Below are 20,029 nucleotides of genomic sequence, written 5' to 3' on the forward strand. Positions count from 1 at the left end.
TTATCAAATGACATTTAAAAATACTACCCAAGTCTCAATCTTTGCGCTAAATAAACAGATCTAGATTGCGCCCTACCACGACACCATTGTCACAGATGGCAGATCTTGGTTCCGTTTCCACACAAAAAATTTCAAACTTTAGTCGAGGCTAATTTGAGGGTTCAGCAGTCGGCATGTTGTCGGACTCAGCTAACTGACTGCGATTGTGAAATTCAGTTTTGGTTGGCTTCATTTATACATAATTACTACCATTTTTCTTGTACGGACATTAGCTTAAGCTAAGCTAGCTTAGCATAAGGAATCTGATGTTATGTTCCCTTTGTGGTCTGGGACAAATTCTATGTTCAAGTCTTTCCATTGAATTTACCACGCTGTATCTAAAATTTGCCTTCTGTCTGAATACAGTTAGGTAGCATTAAGAAGGGACTGCTTTATGGACATGAGAAGGAATGAATACAGATCACCAATAATTCTCTCAATCATGTGTCAGGGAGTATTGTTTTAAGATGTCAGATGTGCCAGTCTTTTGGATAGCATTTAACTTTTGTCACATAGAGGGTCCCGTACAATGTCAAATACTGTATTACATGTATTTCGTATTTTCATTAACCACGTTTTGTCAGCTCTGTGCACATTTACTGCCAGAGAAATCATGTTTTTTCTCATGGGAAGATAACAGATTGTATTCTCAGATGTAGTTTATCTTACAGTATCTCCTCATATTTATGGTATTAGACAGAATATCTGCACCTGTGACATACTGGAGACCAATTAGCTCTGATAGCACTGTCCTGTGTGGAAGAATCTGCTGAAATAATAATCAGATGTTCTGGTGAATGTTAGAAAACGCACAGTCTTCTTCAGCCTTTTCAAATAATTTATTGCTGTGTTTGATGACTGTATATGTGACAATACAATACTGCTGTATGTGAAAGTGACACTGTATTCATAGCAATATAGTGAGTGTAATAGGATGAGTATTTTCAATGTCATATACAAATATTTGCTATCTTTTTTTATAAAACAGGAATGGACTGTAATAGCAGCAGCAGCAGGATTGAATATGTTGAATTTGCTTTTATGTTTGGAGTATTTCATTCACAAGCATATGTCAAATGAATAACATAAAAAAATAATGATATCCACATTGATCCATACTGTAGGTAAGTCACTGCTTTCCAAGATTATTGCTGTCATTACAACAACTCACAGGCTGCATGTTGACTCATGTCACTTTTTATTTTAATACCTTCTAAAATATTTGAGTGGTGTTGAAACACTCAGAGAGCTTGTAAAAAGCCCCAACAGTAATCTACCACTAATGTAATTTCAATATGGACATACAACTAAACTTCAACACACCCAATATGTTGGTAATGATCTTTAATTTCAAAGGAAAATTGTGCAGAGCCACCAGAAAGCCAAAGTTCAATCAGAAAGTCTGCCCATAAACTGAGATTAATATTTCTTGCCTCATCAGTTTGTGTTGTAGAGATGTTGCTGTGTTCCCAGATGTCAGGAATAACTTTGGTGCATACACTAATATCATAACTGATCTGAACTGATGGCCAAACCTATAAAAAAATGCTTTTTTTTTTTTTGTTTCAATGGGGGTAAGATTGCTTGTATTACTACCTTTGGTGTTATAAACACAAATTCTTTCACAGTATTTGTAGTAAAATCACTTATTTAAGGCAGGTGGAGAAGGTAGTAATAACAAAATGACATAAAGCAGAGAAAGACACACACAGTGTGAACATCTGTTCTTTTTCACTCTGCTTACATTTTTGGCATTAATTCTGAAACATTTACATGGAAAAATTCACATTGAGTTTTGTGAATGCATATTGTAGAATAAAGCAGAAACAGACATTATATATCAACAGTCATAAACAAATATTAAAGCTCAGATATAAAGATATGCAATTCTAACCAGCCCACAAAAAGGAAACTAAAGTAACTTCATCCGGTATCCTGCACCAGAAATATGTGACTCTGCCACTCACAATAATGGGCCTGGGAAATGACATTCGCAGTTTCATTCCCATTTAAAAGCCATTTCTGTCCTTGACACAATGCAGTCCAATGTCAGTTCAACTGAGTGTGTCTTATGTTTCCAGCTCATCCTCCATCTCATCTCTTTTAAAGGGGAGTTCAGAGTTTCCATTTCCGATGTCCAGAACTTGCAAGTTGGACAGGTGTGCCAAAGAGCTCTCGTCCACAGAGTCCACAGCCAGGCGGTTATGCCTTGAACAGTGAAAAAAAAAAAAAAAAAAGACACACAGGTTTGTGAGGTACATTTTCCTTGACAGCTGATCAAAACAGACTTTGACGAATGAGCCTTCAGAGGCTTAAGCGAGCAAAAGTCCCAACGTGCAGAAGAGATGGTTAACAAACAGCAGGTGACATTTACAAACCACATCTGTCAGGAGGAGTATGTGACAGCTTCTCTCCACTCAGGGATCAGCCTAGCGGGTCCCATCTGTTGTGTGTATGTACACACTGAACTACACCCACTTAATATCTGTTGACTCCATTGACTCGTTTGAACACACAGTCACAGGTGTTTTACTCACATCGTAGCACTTCTGAAACACCTGGAATCAACTGCACCTACACCTATTTATCAGTGAAAATGCTTGCATATGTCGCCCATGAACTTTAACTAGCCAGCATTCAATACAACATGCAATTAGTAATGAACACACATAATTCCTCCCTCCACTTCCCCCCCCCCCCCTACTGATGCATGCATTCCAGCGGCTCTAAATTGGCTCAGGTCAAAGGCTCCCAGCTGTAGGGGGATTTTGGTGAAAAAAAAAAAAAAGAAAGAAATGTGGCAACAGCTGATATGAACAACATGAAGAGCACAACAGCTTGGAAGGGGTCAAGGCCTGTAAACACAAGCCATAAAGCAGCTAGGTTGAGGTCACACTGAAAACCAAACGGAACAAAAGCCTTCAAAGCGCTCAACCGAAACCTCTTTACTCTGCTGTCTGAATGCTGCTTTCAGCTGCTGTGCTTGTGGATATAAGCCTGCACTATGTGGAATAAAGCAAAGTGGGAAATTTGCTGAATGCACATAAGTTAGAGGAGATGGAGAGATTAGATACCGCATTGCAGTACTCTGCGAAATGAAGCTCGGTCGTAAATTTGGTTGATTAGTAGCACACCAGGATATAAGAGATTTTTGCGAAACTTTATCGGAACGTGAACTTTTAGGAGATATTCACAATTAACAAAACTGAAACTATAGTTTGAAATGCTGGAAGTAAGTTTTGAGAGTTTGAAGAATGGTATGACAAGTTAAAAGTATGGTTTGAAAGTTTAAAACTAACATTTGAACATGTAATTTTGGGTTTGCATTCATAACATTAGCAGTGTTACAAAACTACCTCAATATGAAGGTAGCGCCAGCAGCCGCTTAGAAAATCACTGCACCAGGCCAAGAAATAGTCTGACACGTGTTGTTTTGATACTTTTTCATACATTCGCATACGTCTTCTCATCTAAGTCTTATATCTACTCTTTTACAATACACCTCACAGAGTCTGTCACTACATTCACATATTCTACAACACTTCTTTTAGAATTTTATAAACTGTGAAAGTGATTTTTTTTTTCACACACTTTGACAAGAATAAAAAGGAAAGAAATCTGTGCCAAAAATTCAGGCTGAGCTGATTGTAAAAATATGTCTTAAAGAGCGAGGAAGAACACTGGTGTACGCCTAACCCGAGTTCAGCTGACCCTTGGAGACTAGCACGGCAGTAACCACCCACCATATTTCTACAAAGCCCCGAGGGCGGTGAAGAGTGTCATGTTAAAGTTTATCCTCTTTTGCATGGAGCGTGCAGCTACTTTGAAATGAAACAGCTTATGGAAACAATTGTAGAAGATGAATGGAGTGCTGACAGCACAGTTTAACACCAGTTCACTTCTCTTTTTTGGAAAGAAAACAAGAATCTTAGAATTAGTGGGAAAATGAGTGAGACTAATAACCACAATCTTCATTCAAAACTGGTTTGTGAGTGTGTGTGTTCCTCACCGGAGGAAGATGCCTTTGATGTTCGGAGTGCCTTCAAACGCTGAAGCAGGGACACTGGAAATGCGGTTACTTTGCAGGTAAAGGTACTCCAGAGATTCAGGCAGGTCGGAGGGTATGTGCGACAGCTGGTTGGCAGACAGGTCTAGCGTCTGGAATTACAAGATGCGTAATGGAACAAATATGTTTTCTTATGTCTTAGAAGAATTATACAAAAGCCTGATTTGTGTGTGTTGCTAATAACCGTTTTCCACTGCAGGAACTTAACAAATTACAGGATCTGGTTGTTTTTTTTACTCTTATACACTCACTTTGAAGGAAAGTTCCTGGCACTAAATTTTGGTGCTGCTTAGGAGGTGATACAAAATTAAAGTTCCAGATACCTTCAGAGGTTGCCGACAATGAAGTCATGATGATTGGGTCAGCAGATGTTTTGTCACAGCACAATAAGGTCAACGATTTAGTACATTGTGCAGTGTCGTCCGAAATGGGCTACAATAAAAAATGTGAAAGATTAATTGAGTAAAAATACAATATCGCAATGCGCACAATGGAGCAAACCGAAAAATGACAAAAGAGTTTGATAAACTGGACGATATTTTGATCCATGGATTGGCTTGGGCCAGGGCCAGCAGTTCCCTGGATTCTCTGCTGCTTTCGTGAATTATGTTAACATAAATGTGAAAAAAGTATAAATCTTCAACAATATCAGCACCACTGCTTTTACTGTTGTCTGTCTGCAAATGATCAGCCTCAATATTCAAAATGGCTCACTTTGTAAAGTACAGTGGAAGAGCAAGGAAGAACCAAATACTAGAGCCTCTCAGGCTTTTTAAGAACTATTGGAAGCCCCATGTTATGGTTTGTTAAGTTCCTGAAGTGGAAAATCCTGCTCAAGTATCTGATGTGTCTCCCTCAGCCACTCACTGTGAGCGCACTTAGCTCCATCCAGGCTCCCTGGTAAATAGAGTTCAGTTTCAGTTCATTATCACTTAGGACAAGCTTTCGGAGCTTCTCCATGCCTGTCAGCGCCCGGTCTGGTATGGTGTCCAGCTGGTTGTTTTTGATTTCCAGCACCTGTAGGCTGCGAGGAAGACCGAAGGGCATCGAGAGAAAGTTGTTCCCTGACAGGTCAAGGGTTTCCAGCAAACGCAGCTTCCTGAATGCCTCGCGATGTACCTTGGGGCTGGTCAGCCGGTTGTAGCTGAGGTTGAGCTCCGTCAGGGTGTACAGATGGATCAGGTCATTGCGGCCAATTTCAGAAATGGAGTTGTGGAGCAGCATTAGAGTCTTTGCCCGCCGAGGGAGACCCCTGGGAACCCTTTCCAGCAAGTTGTTGTACATGTGGAGAGTGTGCAGCTTCTTCAAACCCTAGTGAGAATGCAAATTAAAGATCCAACAGGTGATTCATTACACAGAGGGCAGGGAATTCAAAAGAGCATGACATAAAAAGAAATGTACCTGAAAGGCAGCCGGGTGGATGGAACGTGAGCGGAGCTGGTTATTGTGGAGGAGCAGGTACTCAAGGTTTCGAACAGAAGTTAGAGCATCCCCAGGGATGCTGCGGATGGAGTTCTTCTCCAGGTGTAGCAGCACTAGATTGCGAGGCAGACCCGTAGGGACAACGCTCAAGTTGTTATTGGATAAGTCCAGACACTCCAGGCTGCTAAGTTGGCTGCCAGGAGACAGAGAGAGGAAGTCATCAATTCTGAGCTCTTGTACAGTACATTTTTTTTCTGCTGCTGCAACACGAGACATCAGATAGTCATTGTCAAGTGGGAGCTCTCCTCTTGTACTCACTAGAAAACACCTAAATGCATGTATAATTAAGGGATTTCTTTGTTGTTTTCTTTACACTCTGCAAATGCATTGACATGGTAGAATATGTAAGAGCCTGAGGGATTTGAGAGTGAGGATTTTTTGTCCACCTGAAAGTCTCGTTGTCCATGCCTTCATTGCTGAGAAGGTTGTTCTGTAGATACAGCTCTCGGAGGTTTCGCAAGCGGTCAAAGGCCCCTGCTGGGATTTTCTCCAGCTTGTTAGTCTGTAACAACAGGAATGTTATCTTATCTTATATGTTACAATCACCATATTCATGAATATTTTAAATGCAAACTGTGCAACAATGTGCTCCAGTGTGTTATGAGGGACCTTCAAATGAAGACGGTAAAGGGAGGTGGGGAGACTACTGGGGACAACCCGCAGGAAGTTGCTGGACAAGGTGAGAATCTCCAGGGAGATGGAACCATTGAACATGTCATCAGGAAGCCCTGCATCACTTAGCTTGTTGTTGTGGAGATACACAGACCTGGGGGCCACAAGGAAGGTGCATTGCAGTGTGTAATGGGCATACTTTATTTTCAGAAATAGATGGGAAATTTGCACAAAAACACAAATTTTTACTTCAGTTTTGGTTTTTGGCCAAACGTATACGGAAAGATCCTCGTAAGCTGATTAGCAGCGAAGTCGGCGCTGACCAAAGACGGTGGTAGAACCTTTGGTGCTGAGGCAAGCTGAAAAACAAAGAGAAGCATTCCATATATGTAGGGAGAATGTCTTCGTCAGAAATTTGATAGCATTAAAATAATCTAATCTAATTGTTTACCTTGCAGGCAACCTCTTGTGGAGGTGCAACTACTTAATATTCTCTCTCAAAAGCAAAGGAATAGCAACATGAGTTAGTCAGACTACCACTTTGGTCCAGAGTGAATTATCACGACAAATATTAGATTGTTTGACAGATATTCATAGTCCTCCAAGGAATGAAGTATCATTTGATGATCCCCCTGACTTTTGTTTTGTTTTGTTTTGTGTTAAGTATCTTGACAACTGTTCTTGACAACATTCAAATTATGGTCCCCAGAGGATGAATCCTAATGACATCATTGAACCTTGGATATTTTGATATTAATGGTTCAGAGTGAAATGTCTCCACCCCTAAATGAACTGCCATGGAATAACTTTTTGATGATCCATTACATTTTTAAGTCATGCAATCATCTGATTGAAATTCATTATCAGCCAGTACTACAAAACGATACAGAAAGATATTTCTTTTAGCCTCAGTTCTTTGGGTTTAGTGATGGCCAGCAAATATAACTTTTACATGATAAAATGTTGACAATGGTAAACATTACATCTGCTAAATATCAACATGTTAATATTGTCATTGTGAGGATGTTGCCATGCTATGACTATAGGGTCTTGTTTTCAACCATGCATGATCACAAACTCTACCTTACCATAACCAATTAGATGTAGTTACCTGAAATCAACCAAGCCTTAACCAAAGAGATTGTAGATTTGTCATTTTTTCATTTGGGCATTAGGACTTGTTGGATTTTTTCTTCAATTTCAGATATTTGCTTCAATTCAGCCAGCCTGTCCTCTCCAAATAAGCAGGCACTGTTTTATTTGCTATAGTGTGGAAATGCTGTATGCGTACCCCTTCATGTACAAGCAAGGTTTCCCCCACTTTAGTCACTCCTACCAGAACTACATTGTACAAAACAGCAGAGAGTATAGAAATCCGAGAAGCACTGGTGAGATTAGATGTTCATTTAAAGCTCTCTCCTTTATAACATGGTTTATGGATTAAAGCAGCATGGGTGTCTTTGAGGCTTAGCGAGCACTTAAAAATCCCCTATTCTTCCTGTATCCCGTTTGCCTATTCATCCCTGTGAAGGCACAAACAAATCTGTCCATCCTTTCTCTCTTGTTCTGTGTCCAAAAGGGTCACTAACATTTTAGCTCTGACCAGCTGGCACAGCCATACTGGAAGTGATTACAAGCATAAGCTCGCACAGAGTGTGTGAGAGGAGACTGCCACCTCTCTCTGCCAGCTGGCACTGTGAAGATGTATCAGAGTAGTACAGAATACAATAAAATATAATAAAATGTATTGAGAGATGTATCTGAAAAGATAACATTTCTTTTGAACCACACAAGCAGAGTTGAGGTTAGCAGAGAGAACAAACATTTGAGAGAGTGGTGTATGACTCACCTTGTTATTTGCCAAGTATAAATAAGCCAGCTGTTCAAGCACTTCAAAACCTTCATCTTCAAGGCCTGTAAAGTGAAAAAAACACTTTTAAATCAAGATGCTAACAAGAAAAGCCAAAAACTGCTACATTTTTATTTTAATCAATGTTGGAATTCTGAATCTGTGGTCCAAGGACAACAGCAACAATATACAATACCCGAGATTGTTTCTATGTTGTAGAACTGCTAAAGCACTGACAACTTACTGCAGTGATACTATCTCAGTTGAAATGATTCTTTTTAGGTTAATGGGCACTTAAATCTTGAAAAGTCCACCCACACTTCATCTGTAAAGTTGAAGTTAAGCGCCCCTTTTTTAATTGTGTTTGTTTTGTTCCATGTAATTATTGTAGTCAACTATGTGGTCCATTCATTACAACGGTTTTGTTCACCTCAATACAGAATTAAAAATTCAGAATGGAGACGAATTAAGTAGTAATTATTATAAGTAGTAATTACAAGTATTATATTTTAAAAAGCCATGCAAATGTCTCTGAACAGCCCCTGTGAACATTTCCCTCTTTGCAGCAAGTAGGCATGTTTCACCTTTACAGCTAAACCTTCACTAACCCTAGTTCAGACTCAGAGATCTGGGAATGAAGAAAGCATTTTTTAAAAACACAACCTTTGTTTCTACCTTTTAAGACTTCAGCGAAGACCATAACGTTAACCTAGAACAATGGCAGGCTCAGAAATCAACCCGTATATTGAACGAGATGGGGAAAGAAGGCTGAAGAAGAGTTTTTAGCTGATGGACATTCAGCTGGACTACAGCAAGGACACCCAAGAGTGCTCCAGAGAGCAAACAAATTAGGAAAATGTAAGTGTTAATATTGTTTGACAAGAACGTTTTTTTCATGCATACACTGTAGCCTGGTACACAACCTAATTCTTTTTTTCCTTAAGGATAGCAGCCTTATGTTGGCCTCTTATTGGTTTTACTACATAAAAAGTTTGAGACACTGTGATTTGGGAAATTGCAGTTAGAGCTTTAAAAGCAGAAACACAAGCAGTTGTCACAGCTGGCCAGGAGGACAATAATCCATTAAGCTATCTGTTCATGTTGGCAGCACCATTAGCCAGAATGGTAAAAACCAACTGGCTTTCAGCTAGACCATTAGCTGACACAATAAAGGTTTTGCCAATAGGTGCAAAAAGTTATTCCCAACAGGTCTAATGTGTGCCATTTGATGTTTGTTTTGGATTCTGCTGTTGAATGGTAATACATAACCATGAATAGGGCTTGAAACTGTCTTTAAACACAAAATGCAAAGATTCACTGGTGCCAGTCAAGCGAACATATGCCTGCTGTGGTTATGTGATGGACTGTAAATCACTTTTTGCTGCCATGTCATTGGCTTGACGGCCCATTATTCCAAAACCCCACTAGTTTGAAAAACCTCCCATTGGTCTGAAAGCCCATTAGTCTGACGGCCTGTTATCCTGAAAACAAAAGCCTTTCGGATCAATGGGCAGTCCCCCATTTTTCTATATTTACGGGTGCTATGTGGCTAGTGTAGATGCTATAACTAATATAGGTTAGCTAATATATGGATACTAATAGTGTCATCTGACTCTCCTAAATACAAAACAAAGTGGCCACTGTGCAGCTGTTGTGAATTTGCAATGTTGTTTGTATACTGGTAAAGAACAGCTACAGCTGCTTGAAATTAGCATTTCACAGCATTTCTTTCAGCTTTTGCTGAATAAATGATAAATGAACTACACTTATAGTCTTCCAACCAGTCAAAACGCTTTTACACTACTGGAGACATTCACCCTTTCACACACAATCTCATACACCAATGGCGACATGCTACCATGCAGGGTGCTGGAGCAATTTTGGGTTCAGTATCTTGCCAAAAGACACTTCAACATGGGGACTTGAGAAGCCAGGAATTGAAAGGCCAATCTTCCTATAAGTAGGTGACCTGCTCTACCTCGAACACAGTGGCACTAGCAGGTAGTGGCAACTCAGTGTCAACCTGTGGCAGTCTGTTTGCAGTTGAAAGACTCGCTATAAACTAGGCCAGGGACACATTTCCTGGTTTGTTTTCACGACAGGCCAGCAGTCATAAGTCAGTTTTAGGATGGTACGTACAAGAATGGATACTTTTTTGTTTTTCATTTATTTAATGTGAATTATTAGCTGACCATCATAAGCTACTGGTCATATGAGACCAAATGCGATGGTAAGAGTAACTCCTAAGTGTGTTGAACTGAGCAAGAGTGTTTTTATTGTTTGTGAATTCAACTTTTGATAAAAAAGAGGAAAAATAATAGGTTATTTCTTCTTTCAAAAGTAACATAGTCTGGCTTTAAAACTCTCTAAATCTACAGCAACGTGACCATCCTTTGCAAATTGATTCAGTTTTCACTGTTGAGTGTCCTCCCTTAACTGGACCTGACAATTGGACAGCAAACCATGGGTGTTTGGAAGAGTTAAACTGGAAAATGCATTTCTGCCATGGTTGGGTGTTTTCAAAAATGTTGTTTCCATAAATAAAAGAAATAAATAACCAACGAGGTGACACAACCATTCAAGGCTCTGACAGAACCAGTCAACAAAGACCCACAGCTGTGCAAGAAAAACAGAAATTTAACAGACCCACTTGTCCCAGAAGGAACAACTTTGCATATAACAAGTCTGTAATCTGCTCTCCTGTGGTACGCCAGGTTCCTGCAAGAGATTTTTTAAATAGTATTACTGTGTTTACCATCTGTGGTGAGCCAGTTGTTCTGAAGGTTGAGAGTCTCAAGTTGATGCAGATGGGAAATGTGCTCCACTGTTATCTCTTCGATTTTGTTGTTCTGACATCAGGAGACGAAACACAGATGATTTTCTATACACAGTTTTAAAATGTGAATGTGTATTATAGTCTCTGTGTGTATGTGTGTGCAAGACCTGCAGAGAGAGCTGGCGGGTTTGGTCGGACAACTTGCTGGGGAACTCGACGAGGTCGACCCCAGCACAGTCCACTGCCCCCTCTGTCGTGCAGCTGCAGTCCGTCGGACATTCGATTAGGTCGGTTTTCGTCGGTGCTATTGTGATGTCGGCCTCATTTATTGTCTCTTCCTCTTCCTCTTCCTCTGGTTCAAGAGGGGCCTGGCAACGCACCAACACCGAGGCCAAGAGCAGCACACTCAGAGCCTGTAGGATGGAATGCTTGGGAAAGGCCATGTCGACTGCTGAGCTCTCCTGTTACACAAGCACAGGGACAGTGAAGTTATGAAGAGATCTTGGATTATTTAGTTCCTGGAAACAAAACCATGTTAAAGCTGCGATCTGCTAGTTTTAAAGCTGTTTTGAGCAGATTTTTATACTAATACTTTGGATTCTCTGTTGGGTATGTGAAATGCCCCAATGCGTCAAAAATCGCTTTCAAACAAAGTTTGTGTTGAAAGAGGCATCATGTTTTCAATCATTATTTTGCATTGCTTCATGGCTCCTGAGGTTTGAGGAGGCGTGTCTTCTGCCTGTCAATCAAACACGAACACATGAATGAAAATCTAATGGGGCTGATATTTTTTCATTAGTTTATCTGCATTCTGTGCTGTCTGGAAGAAAATTGTGTTTTGTCTTAAATCCTTTTGCCACTAAACATCAGAGGTTTCATTTCAATCTGATGTACACTTGGTTTAATTGACATTTCAAATTGCAGCAACTTTGTTTTTGGACACTTGGGGGCAGCAGAAACAAGCTGCAAACACGAGACTGACATATCACTTTATAAATTGATGAGGTTAACTATGTAGTAAACAGTTGCTTATTGACAGATACAGTGGACAAGGAAGCAATTGAATAAGCATCCAAGTCGGATTCAACTCTTGTTCCAATGGGATCTTGTTGTAAATGACTGGTTTCAGCCAGTTGTTCGCGTTCATGTGTAGCTGTGTGTTCATTAGCATAATCAACGCCCCAAAAATTGCCATACAAGACTCCATTTGAGTGGAACATGGAGTGGGCAAGTTTAATTCAAAAACAGAGCCCCCAAAGAATAAAAACACTGCCCAGCTTCGAGTCCTGCTTTCAGAAACCAGTAAACAAAAACAGAAAAAAAACGTAGGAATGTTAAGTAATCTAGTACAGGACCCTGAACAACTAGAAACTATGAGTCCAGCTGCCAACAATGTATCCCATCATATCAGATAAGCGCTGTACTGTGACAGAAACAAAGAGGGAATGCTTTCACATGAAGTTAGATGCTAAACAACGTGACTTTGGGTGTTTAGACTGACTAATATGGGAGGTGATGATGTGACAGTCAGACAGAAATATTAGAGGAGAGAATATTATGATAGTCTACAGGTGCAACAGAAGCTGATACTAGACAGAGAGCTGCAGAGACACAGAGGCAACTGTCTGAGTGAGAGAAGTTTCCAATAACAACTGAAATGTAGAAATTGCTGCGCAAAAATATGTCAATAAAAATCATAAAGTATAAACAACCTTTAAACAACTTTATTGCTCACCTTTGTTGTACAAAGTAGTCATTTGTACTTAGCTTAGCTTGCATGACAATCAACATCAATATCACATCATTCACATCATACATTACACAAACACTATGTAAACATTTTTACACTATATTAGATGCAACGTTACATAAAAATGAAAGGAATAAATTGCTAGAAATAATTTAAAAATAATTCAGTTTTAGGAAGTGAAGTGCCTGGTGCATGGGGTTCAAAACAAAACTGGCATGTCCATTTATTACAGTACTGGTTTCACTGGTGTATGTCATGGCATATGGGATGAATTCTTTTTTTTATAGATTTTATAGATTTTTATAGATTTCATATAGCACACGGGACTCTGTACCACGTCTATGAAGGCAAGAGCTGAAAGTGTTGAGTCAGAGGATCTTTATACATTCAGCTGCTTTGCCTGATATTGCACTGCTAAGTCTGACTATTCTGGAGAGTTTAGTATTGTTTGTTGTGTTGTTGTTGATTCCAGAAAAAAAAGGGGATGTATCATGCCCATTTCCAGGTCTATATATATATATATATATCCTCGCACTCTATTGGAATATCTTGATTTACATTTAAAAACGTTCTTATTCAACTCAAACCTTCCCTTAATTCAGACCCTCAGTTCAGCCTCTGTCTGAAACAGGGCGTTTTACCTCATCTCTTTTTTAAGGCCCCCCTCTCCTCAAGCTTTTGACCATATTTAACATAGACATCTGACATCATAACAGCATAAAAATAATAGAAAATTACAAAAAGCGTGCCACATCCCCTCAGGTCCAACGTAGGACGCAGCTGTGTTTACTCCAGCCTGCTAAGAGACTGTCTGGCCTCAAGATTCCAAAAATTCATCAGGAGTCAAACCGTTTAGTAAGCTGAAGTTGTGGAGCTAACGCTGCGCAAGTGCCAAGTTTAAAAAAACATGCTCCCTGATGTTATAGCACATAGTAGTGCCTCCAAACAGCAGATCTACCTCCCAGCTCACTGCTAATATTTTAAAGTGGTTCACGGGTGAGGTTCAAAACATGAAAACAAAGGACATTTTGCAAACCATTTTTTAAAAACTGAGGTGAAAATATTGCTCTTTTTTTTGCATATTCCTTGTGGTCACCACCTGCTGGCTTTATGCATAACACTAACACCTTTAAGCATAACCTCAGCCTTCATACACTGTTCCAGAGTAAACTGCTTTTCATGATGAGAGGCAAGAGGTCAGACTGATGCTGAATGAAGGACTGGAGGGGAAGAAAACAAATGTGCTTCAAGGTAAACAGTTATATGTGGTTACTTTAAATTCAATGAGTGCACAGACTGACAATGAAATCCATTCAGTGGGTATAAATAACTAATTACATTACCTTAACACTATCCAACCCACCACTATTTTACTTTTAAGGTCAGAGAACCAAACTGGAAGTCTCGTCCTTCCCACAAACACCACATCTGAAAATGTATTCATTTATTACTATTTCTTAATTTTAGCTTTTCCACATCATTTTTTTCTATCATGACTAACTCCATGGACTCAAGTAGAGCTTTGCCGAATAGAGTAAACATACTCAGATGACATCACTTAAGTAATATGAAGTTGTGCGTAGAGGCTATAACATTTTAGCAGACAAACAGGTGATGATTTTGAAAAACACTATTTAGTTGCATTATGAGAATTGAAGGCTTCTATTTTTGGAGACTTCAGGGAGTTAATGTGCCTGCACGAAAAGAGTGTCTGGCACATAAAATCTTACAAATTAAATAGAACTTGTTACTTAGTTAGATTTAGAGATGCTGGTTGGTGACAGAGCAAGGCTAGTTATTTCCCTTAGTCTCGTGTTTGGTGAGCCGAAGACCAATTTCAACCTTGGTGGACAATAAAGCTTTATTCTATTCTATTCTATTCCAATATGCGTTCCCTACAGGCCCACTTTTAACTGCTTTATTAGGCAGACTAGGTGACATTTATGAAATGATTTCATTGACGAATAGTTCACACTGTTTTCTTTCTCTGCCCCGTCTGTCTGCTGTGTCTGCAGCTTCAGTCCTCACCAGTTGCAAGGGTCCAATTTGGAGGGAAAAAAGCATAAGCAGCACCAATGAAAGCTTCTTTTTTTTTTTGCTTTTCACAATCACACACACATTCACAAAAATCAACAACTGTCAAATCAAATCTTTATGTCCAGGTAGAATAAAATCATAAAAAATCTAGTCTTTTTGCAGCTGGCTGACAGGCTCAAGGGCAGCAGTGTTGTTTTTTTATCAAGCCAGGAAAAAGCCTTCTAATAATCTGCTGCCGAACGGGTAGAAAAATATCAAGTGGGCACTCAAGGCAAACGTCTAAAAGCCATCCATCAGTAGTGCCTTTTCTGTCTGTCCCTCTACAACAACTACCAGAAGGACAGTGGCACACACCTACACTCACACACACACACACACACACACACACACACACACACACACACACACACACACACACACACACACACACACACACACACACACACACACACACACACAAGCAAAGGAAAGCCACACAGGAGCATGCATACACCCACAGCAAATGAACAATAAGAGTTGACCATGGCTGGAATAAAAACATCACAGCACCCAAAGGTCACAGAGGGGTTTAAAGCCTTCACTTCTAAGTCTTTTGTTACTTTACAATTTAAAGCTTGAAGTGCAGTCTCTTCATTAGACGCAATACTGAAGCAGTTTAAAAGTAATCATCTTTTTTCATTCCGCTCTTTATCGGTGGAGCAGAGGTCGTGAAGTGACTCTGCTGCACAGTCAGGATTGTCTGGGATACACATGCCAGAGGTGTCATGCACAGATGAATGACGCTGACACTTAAAGCTTGAGCTCCATATAATATAACAGCCACACGTAAAAAAAACATGCAGCAGTAAGATTTGGAAAAAAGAAAAAACAAAACACATTGTGGTTTACTACTTTACCCTTTCTGAACGTTTGCTGAAACGCACTGAAGTCTGACGTCCAGTCCAAACACAGGCTGTCCCATAGCAGGCGAGGAGTCACACAGCCACACCAGATACCCTCCAGATGTGAGAGAGAGTGGGAGTGGGAGAGAGGGAAAGTTAAGAGAAAGAAAGGAAGGGAAACAGGCGAGAGTGAAAAGGAAGGGAGTGAGTAAGAAAGACAGCTCTGACCTGAATGAGAGCCAGAAACACAAATTCTTTCCTTTTTTTCTCATATTTTCCCCCCCTTATGTTGATTTTCTTCCCCCTGCAATGTTGTAGTTTTAGTGTGGAGATGTAATACTTACGTGTTGTTGAGTTTGTGAAAACTGTCAATTTTTCCTCTGGATTAAAAAAAAACTTTCCAATCCCAGATGATTTGCTGAGATGATAATCACACAGCTGGGATGAGAAGTACTTGGATGCACTTACAGAGGCCTGATCACTGCAGACAGACACAGTGGTCGTGTCTTGGATATTCTTTCATTGTGCGATTAAACCAGAGATAGGAACCAAACACTTATAAAAGATGTGATTCTAAAAGTGGATTTGTTTCTCCCTAGCTGAAAAATATCCGTGCTTGCATTTGTTTGACAGCAACGTCTTGAGATAACTTTCATCTGGTGAGGAGATGGATGAGTCGCTCTGAATATCCCCAATAATAAATTAAAAAGTGGGAGAAGGGGGGCAGCAGGATATGATCTAATGTCCCACGTGTTCCTGGATTAGGCCTCCTTTTCAACGAGCCAACCTCCCGATAGGCACAGTGTGTGAACATCTGCTGCCATTACGATGCATTAGCACAGTTCATTGTTATTTCAGATTCACGTGCCAAAGAGTTGATTTTGAGTTGATTCCTCACGAGGAGTCGTCCAAAAATGCTTTGGCGAAAAAATTCATTAGCTTTGTCTGTTGTTTAACGTCACACCTTATTTCTTACCTTCTGCTTGTAATTAGAGACACTTGATCAGTGTGTCTAACTATTACAGTCTTATGTCTAAGTGGTGGGCCCTTTGTGTGGAAGGCGATGGAATAAAACAGCTACCAAAAATCTGAGGATATTCCCACTGTTCTACAAAACTAAAACACATTTGGTCAAAACTGAGTTAAATCGACTTCCAATCGTCCAATCGACAACAGATATGTTTTCACACTTAGTTTTTTCGTTGACTTACGAAATTTGTTACCCCCTAACTGGCTGATTCCCCTGAGTCATTGTGCTAAGCTAAGCTAAGCTAACCAGCTGCTGGTAGTAGTTTTGCCATACAGACATGAGAGTGGTATCAGTGTCCTCATCTGGGCACAGATGTACTCCCTAGCGGATGCGTTTACAGACACCTGAGGATACCATGAATGTGCAGTAGTTCTGTTTATAGTTCTGGGGTCTGCTAGGAGAACATGTTCCACACATGCACTGTAGATGGGCGTCCATAGCTTTGTGACCCTGTGGGCAACAAAATTGGAGGTATACATGGACGTCCGCACAAAGCTTCTGAAGACGAAATGTATGTCAAACAGACCTTACAGGACCTTCATGTACTCGCAGGTGTGGAAGGTATGATTTTAGATTAATCATCACAAAAAGGTGATTAAGAAGCACATTTCTCAAAATGTTGAACTCTCTTGCTTTTACACTAGACTGTTAAACTAAATGCCATTAAAATGTATAATTTTTCGTAAAAACAGCATTCAATTTGCATTAATTACAAATTTCAGCCTTTAAAAGCCACAGCACAGTATAAATGTCAATTAGACAGCAAAGACCTGCTCTGTATGGAGTTGGATAGCCTCAGGTAAAGCTTTCTTACTGTATGAAATTTTGGTAATTAAGATTCCATAAATGTAAATAAGGTGGTAACTAAATCCAATCATGATAGCGACAGAAAAAAACAGCTAAACTCCAACTTAAGTGAACTAGCTCAGCGGAGCAGCTGTGACCATCATGGTAGGTTTTGACTGTAGTTCAAATGTTGAAATTTGGTGTTGTTATGCTATCTCTATACTACATATTTAAATTGTAAATTAATTTAGACACGAAGAAAAAATGATGAGATACCTTTAGGGGAGAATGGTGTTGGTTGTCACACGGGTTGTTCTGGAGTAAACTGCTTGACATTGAGGTGAGAGGACGTTAAGTGCTTTTCATGTGAAAATGTAAATATCCAAAAATTTCTCTTTTGGGCTTTTACACAATGAGTTTATAATAAATCAATCATTACCATTAAAAAGTCTGTAGAGAGAGCGATAGTTAGGTAGGCTTTTTTCTTAGCTACGCTAAAATATGTGGTTGTTAGCTTTGCTGGTAGCAAAAAATCCCAGTTCGGGATGTTTGTCACAGTCTCTTTGCGGTTGGTTATCACATGCTGGCATCTATACATATATAGTGTGATATATCTAGTTCTTTCTTTCTTTAAAGATAGCAAAATGACCAAGAACTTTGTCAGGAAGACAAACAAGAGCCAGACTCCTCCAGATGTAAAGCTGAGGACAGTCAGAGAGGTGAAAATGCTCAATATTGTTATATAAGGACAAAAATAAAATGCACTTTTAGGAATGATTTTGTTCTGTTTATGTTCTCTTGGTGCAGGAGATTATTAAAGTGTTAGGTTGTTGTATTTCAATGAAACTAAACATTTTAAATTAACATTTTTTAAGACCCCCAACGCCGTAGTCTTTGACAACCATCCCCACGATGGAGATGGTTGTCACAAGTGCACAAGACATATTTGATGGTCAATATCTTTAGAACAGAAACATCTGAAGGAGAGTAAGACCACTCCATTCCTACCTGACACTTTAGGCTTTCATTATTAATTAAAAGTTAATTTATTCAGAATACGGTTTATGAGGAATTCAAAGTAAAGTACAAAGTGTGACTACCAACCCCGTTCTCCCCTAAATCTTTTTAATTTGAATTTTTCCCTCATATTCTGTGAAAATCCAAAAGCAAAGTGTAACATCTGAAATTTTTATGTATTATGAATACTCTATGGATAAAAACAATCACTTCAAAAGGCATACAATGAAAGAATTTAAACCTTTTATCTGTTATCAGTTTTCTGGCCAATCTGAAAAATGCTGTTAAATCTTTATAATGTTTGCAAGAAAGGGCCACATAATTATTTCACAAATTATAAAGTCAATGGAGAAAGTGTCAGCTGAAAAACAAGAACTGTTGCATATTGATATAACAGAAAGTGAGTGATTCAGTAAGATCACATCAGAGACATGTACAGTATGCTCCTTCACCAGTGATACCCACATTTATCTATCTGGTTTAAAAAGTCTTAGAAATGCACATTTGAACCTAATTTCCATGTGCATCTGGACTTGATCAATACTGCACAAATCCAGTTTGATCTATAATTCTGCCTAGCATATAAATCTCCCTCTTAAAGGTATTTGTGCTGAAACTGCAGCCACCGAGCGCTGACTGGAATGAAGACAGTGATGAATGCTTGGACTTCACTGTAAGATACTGGGTCCCTGTGGTTAGGGAGTCTGATGGGATTTAAGGAGTCACTTACTGATCGCACGCCTGCTGAGCTGCTGCTTTCAAATCTGACAGAAGGAGAGAGGGAGGGAGATCTCTGTTTTGTAGCCTTGAATCGTGTCATTAATTGGGTCAAAAAAACACCCTGTGGTCCATGCTCTGGTTCTTACTCATCATTTTTTTGGCAGGCTGTTTTCCCCTCTGAGGGGCTCTGGTCACTGCTACATGTCTTGAATAAGTTTCCCACTGTTCCAGGGGTGGGGGAATGTGTTCAGACAACTCTCTCCAAGCAATAGCCACTCCACTAGATTGATTTTACAATTGTTTTGAACAGGTTGCAGGTTCTCTTGAACGCTGCAGCAGCAGGGATAATATGTCCTATTATAAAGATCAGTACCTCTGACCTCTATTTTCTTTGCAGAAAATGACTTACACTGCTGCCTCTGCTGTGTTAAAGCATGGCCACCGACGCTTTAACACCGAACAGACTCAGCATGATAATGTTTGGTTTTCGCTTTCTATCATTCACAGCTGGGATATTGCCTGCTCCCTTTGCACACAGCTGAAGCCCTGGCTGCATTTTTATAAACTAATCCTTTTCATCTTCAACTTAAAGGAAATATTTTCCACTGTGCACAGCTCTTTAAAGGTCAGCTGCCTCGTTGTCTCGAGTAAAAGTGGACCAAGAAACTTCAAATCCCACCCAGAGTTTGTTTAAAATGTAAAAAGTGTTCTATAATGCTTCTCAGCTGCTTCTCTTTCAATCACCAAGCTTAAACAAACCCTGCTAATCCCACAAGTGTGACATATATTATATTATGTAGCATTTACAAACATGTTGTTGGATATATAATAATCTGTGATGCTGTTTTTTTTCCAGCTTTATTGCATTTTTGTGAAATTTATTGTACAGTGGTTATCGCTGCTCCGCTACTTCTTCCAAAACAAGCTCTCCCATTTGTGCAAACATACAACACAGCTCATCTTGCAGTGGGTAATTATTTCCAA

The 20,029-nt window shown here is 39.6% G+C and overlaps 1 protein-coding gene across 1 annotated transcript; it reads right to left on the reverse strand.

Moving 5' to 3' along the window:
• Nucleotides 1–869: 869 nt before the first annotated feature.
• podn (podocan) lies at nt 870–15,593 on the reverse strand. The gene is made up of 11 exons (XM_062424138.1): nt 15,508–15,593; nt 10,992–11,285; nt 10,804–10,897; nt 8,049–8,113; nt 6,449–6,558; nt 6,197–6,353; nt 5,974–6,089; nt 5,507–5,720; nt 4,973–5,416; nt 4,049–4,197; nt 870–2,247 (listed from the first exon to the last, which is right to left on the reverse strand). The coding sequence occupies exons 2-11, from the start codon at nt 11,265–11,267 to the stop codon at nt 2,109–2,111; spliced, it is 1,764 nt and encodes a 587-aa protein (XP_062280122.1). The 5' UTR covers nt 11,268–11,285; nt 15,508–15,593; the 3' UTR covers nt 870–2,108.
• Nucleotides 15,594–20,029: the final 4,436 nt, after the last annotated feature.

Source organism: Scomber scombrus, chromosome 8 (assembly GCF_963691925.1).
Source record: "Scomber scombrus chromosome 8, fScoSco1.1, whole genome shotgun sequence".
In the NCBI taxonomy this organism is placed as follows: domain Eukaryota; kingdom Metazoa; phylum Chordata; class Actinopteri; order Scombriformes; family Scombridae; genus Scomber; species Scomber scombrus.

Excerpts from the sequence above, each read along its gene's own strand:
- podn (XM_062424138.1), bottom strand. The coding sequence starts at position 11,267 with ATGGCCTTTCCCAAGCATTCCATCCTACAGGCTCTGAGTGTGCTGCTC. Across the intron at positions 10,898-10,991 it reads CCCGCCAGCTCTCTCTGCAG|AACAACAAAATCGAAGAGAT; the intron begins GTCTTGCACACA and ends TCCTGATGTCAG. Across the intron at positions 2,248-4,048 it reads ATCAAAGGCATCTTCCTCCG|GCATAACCGCCTGGCTGTGG; the intron begins GTGAGGAACACA and ends TCACTGTTCAAG.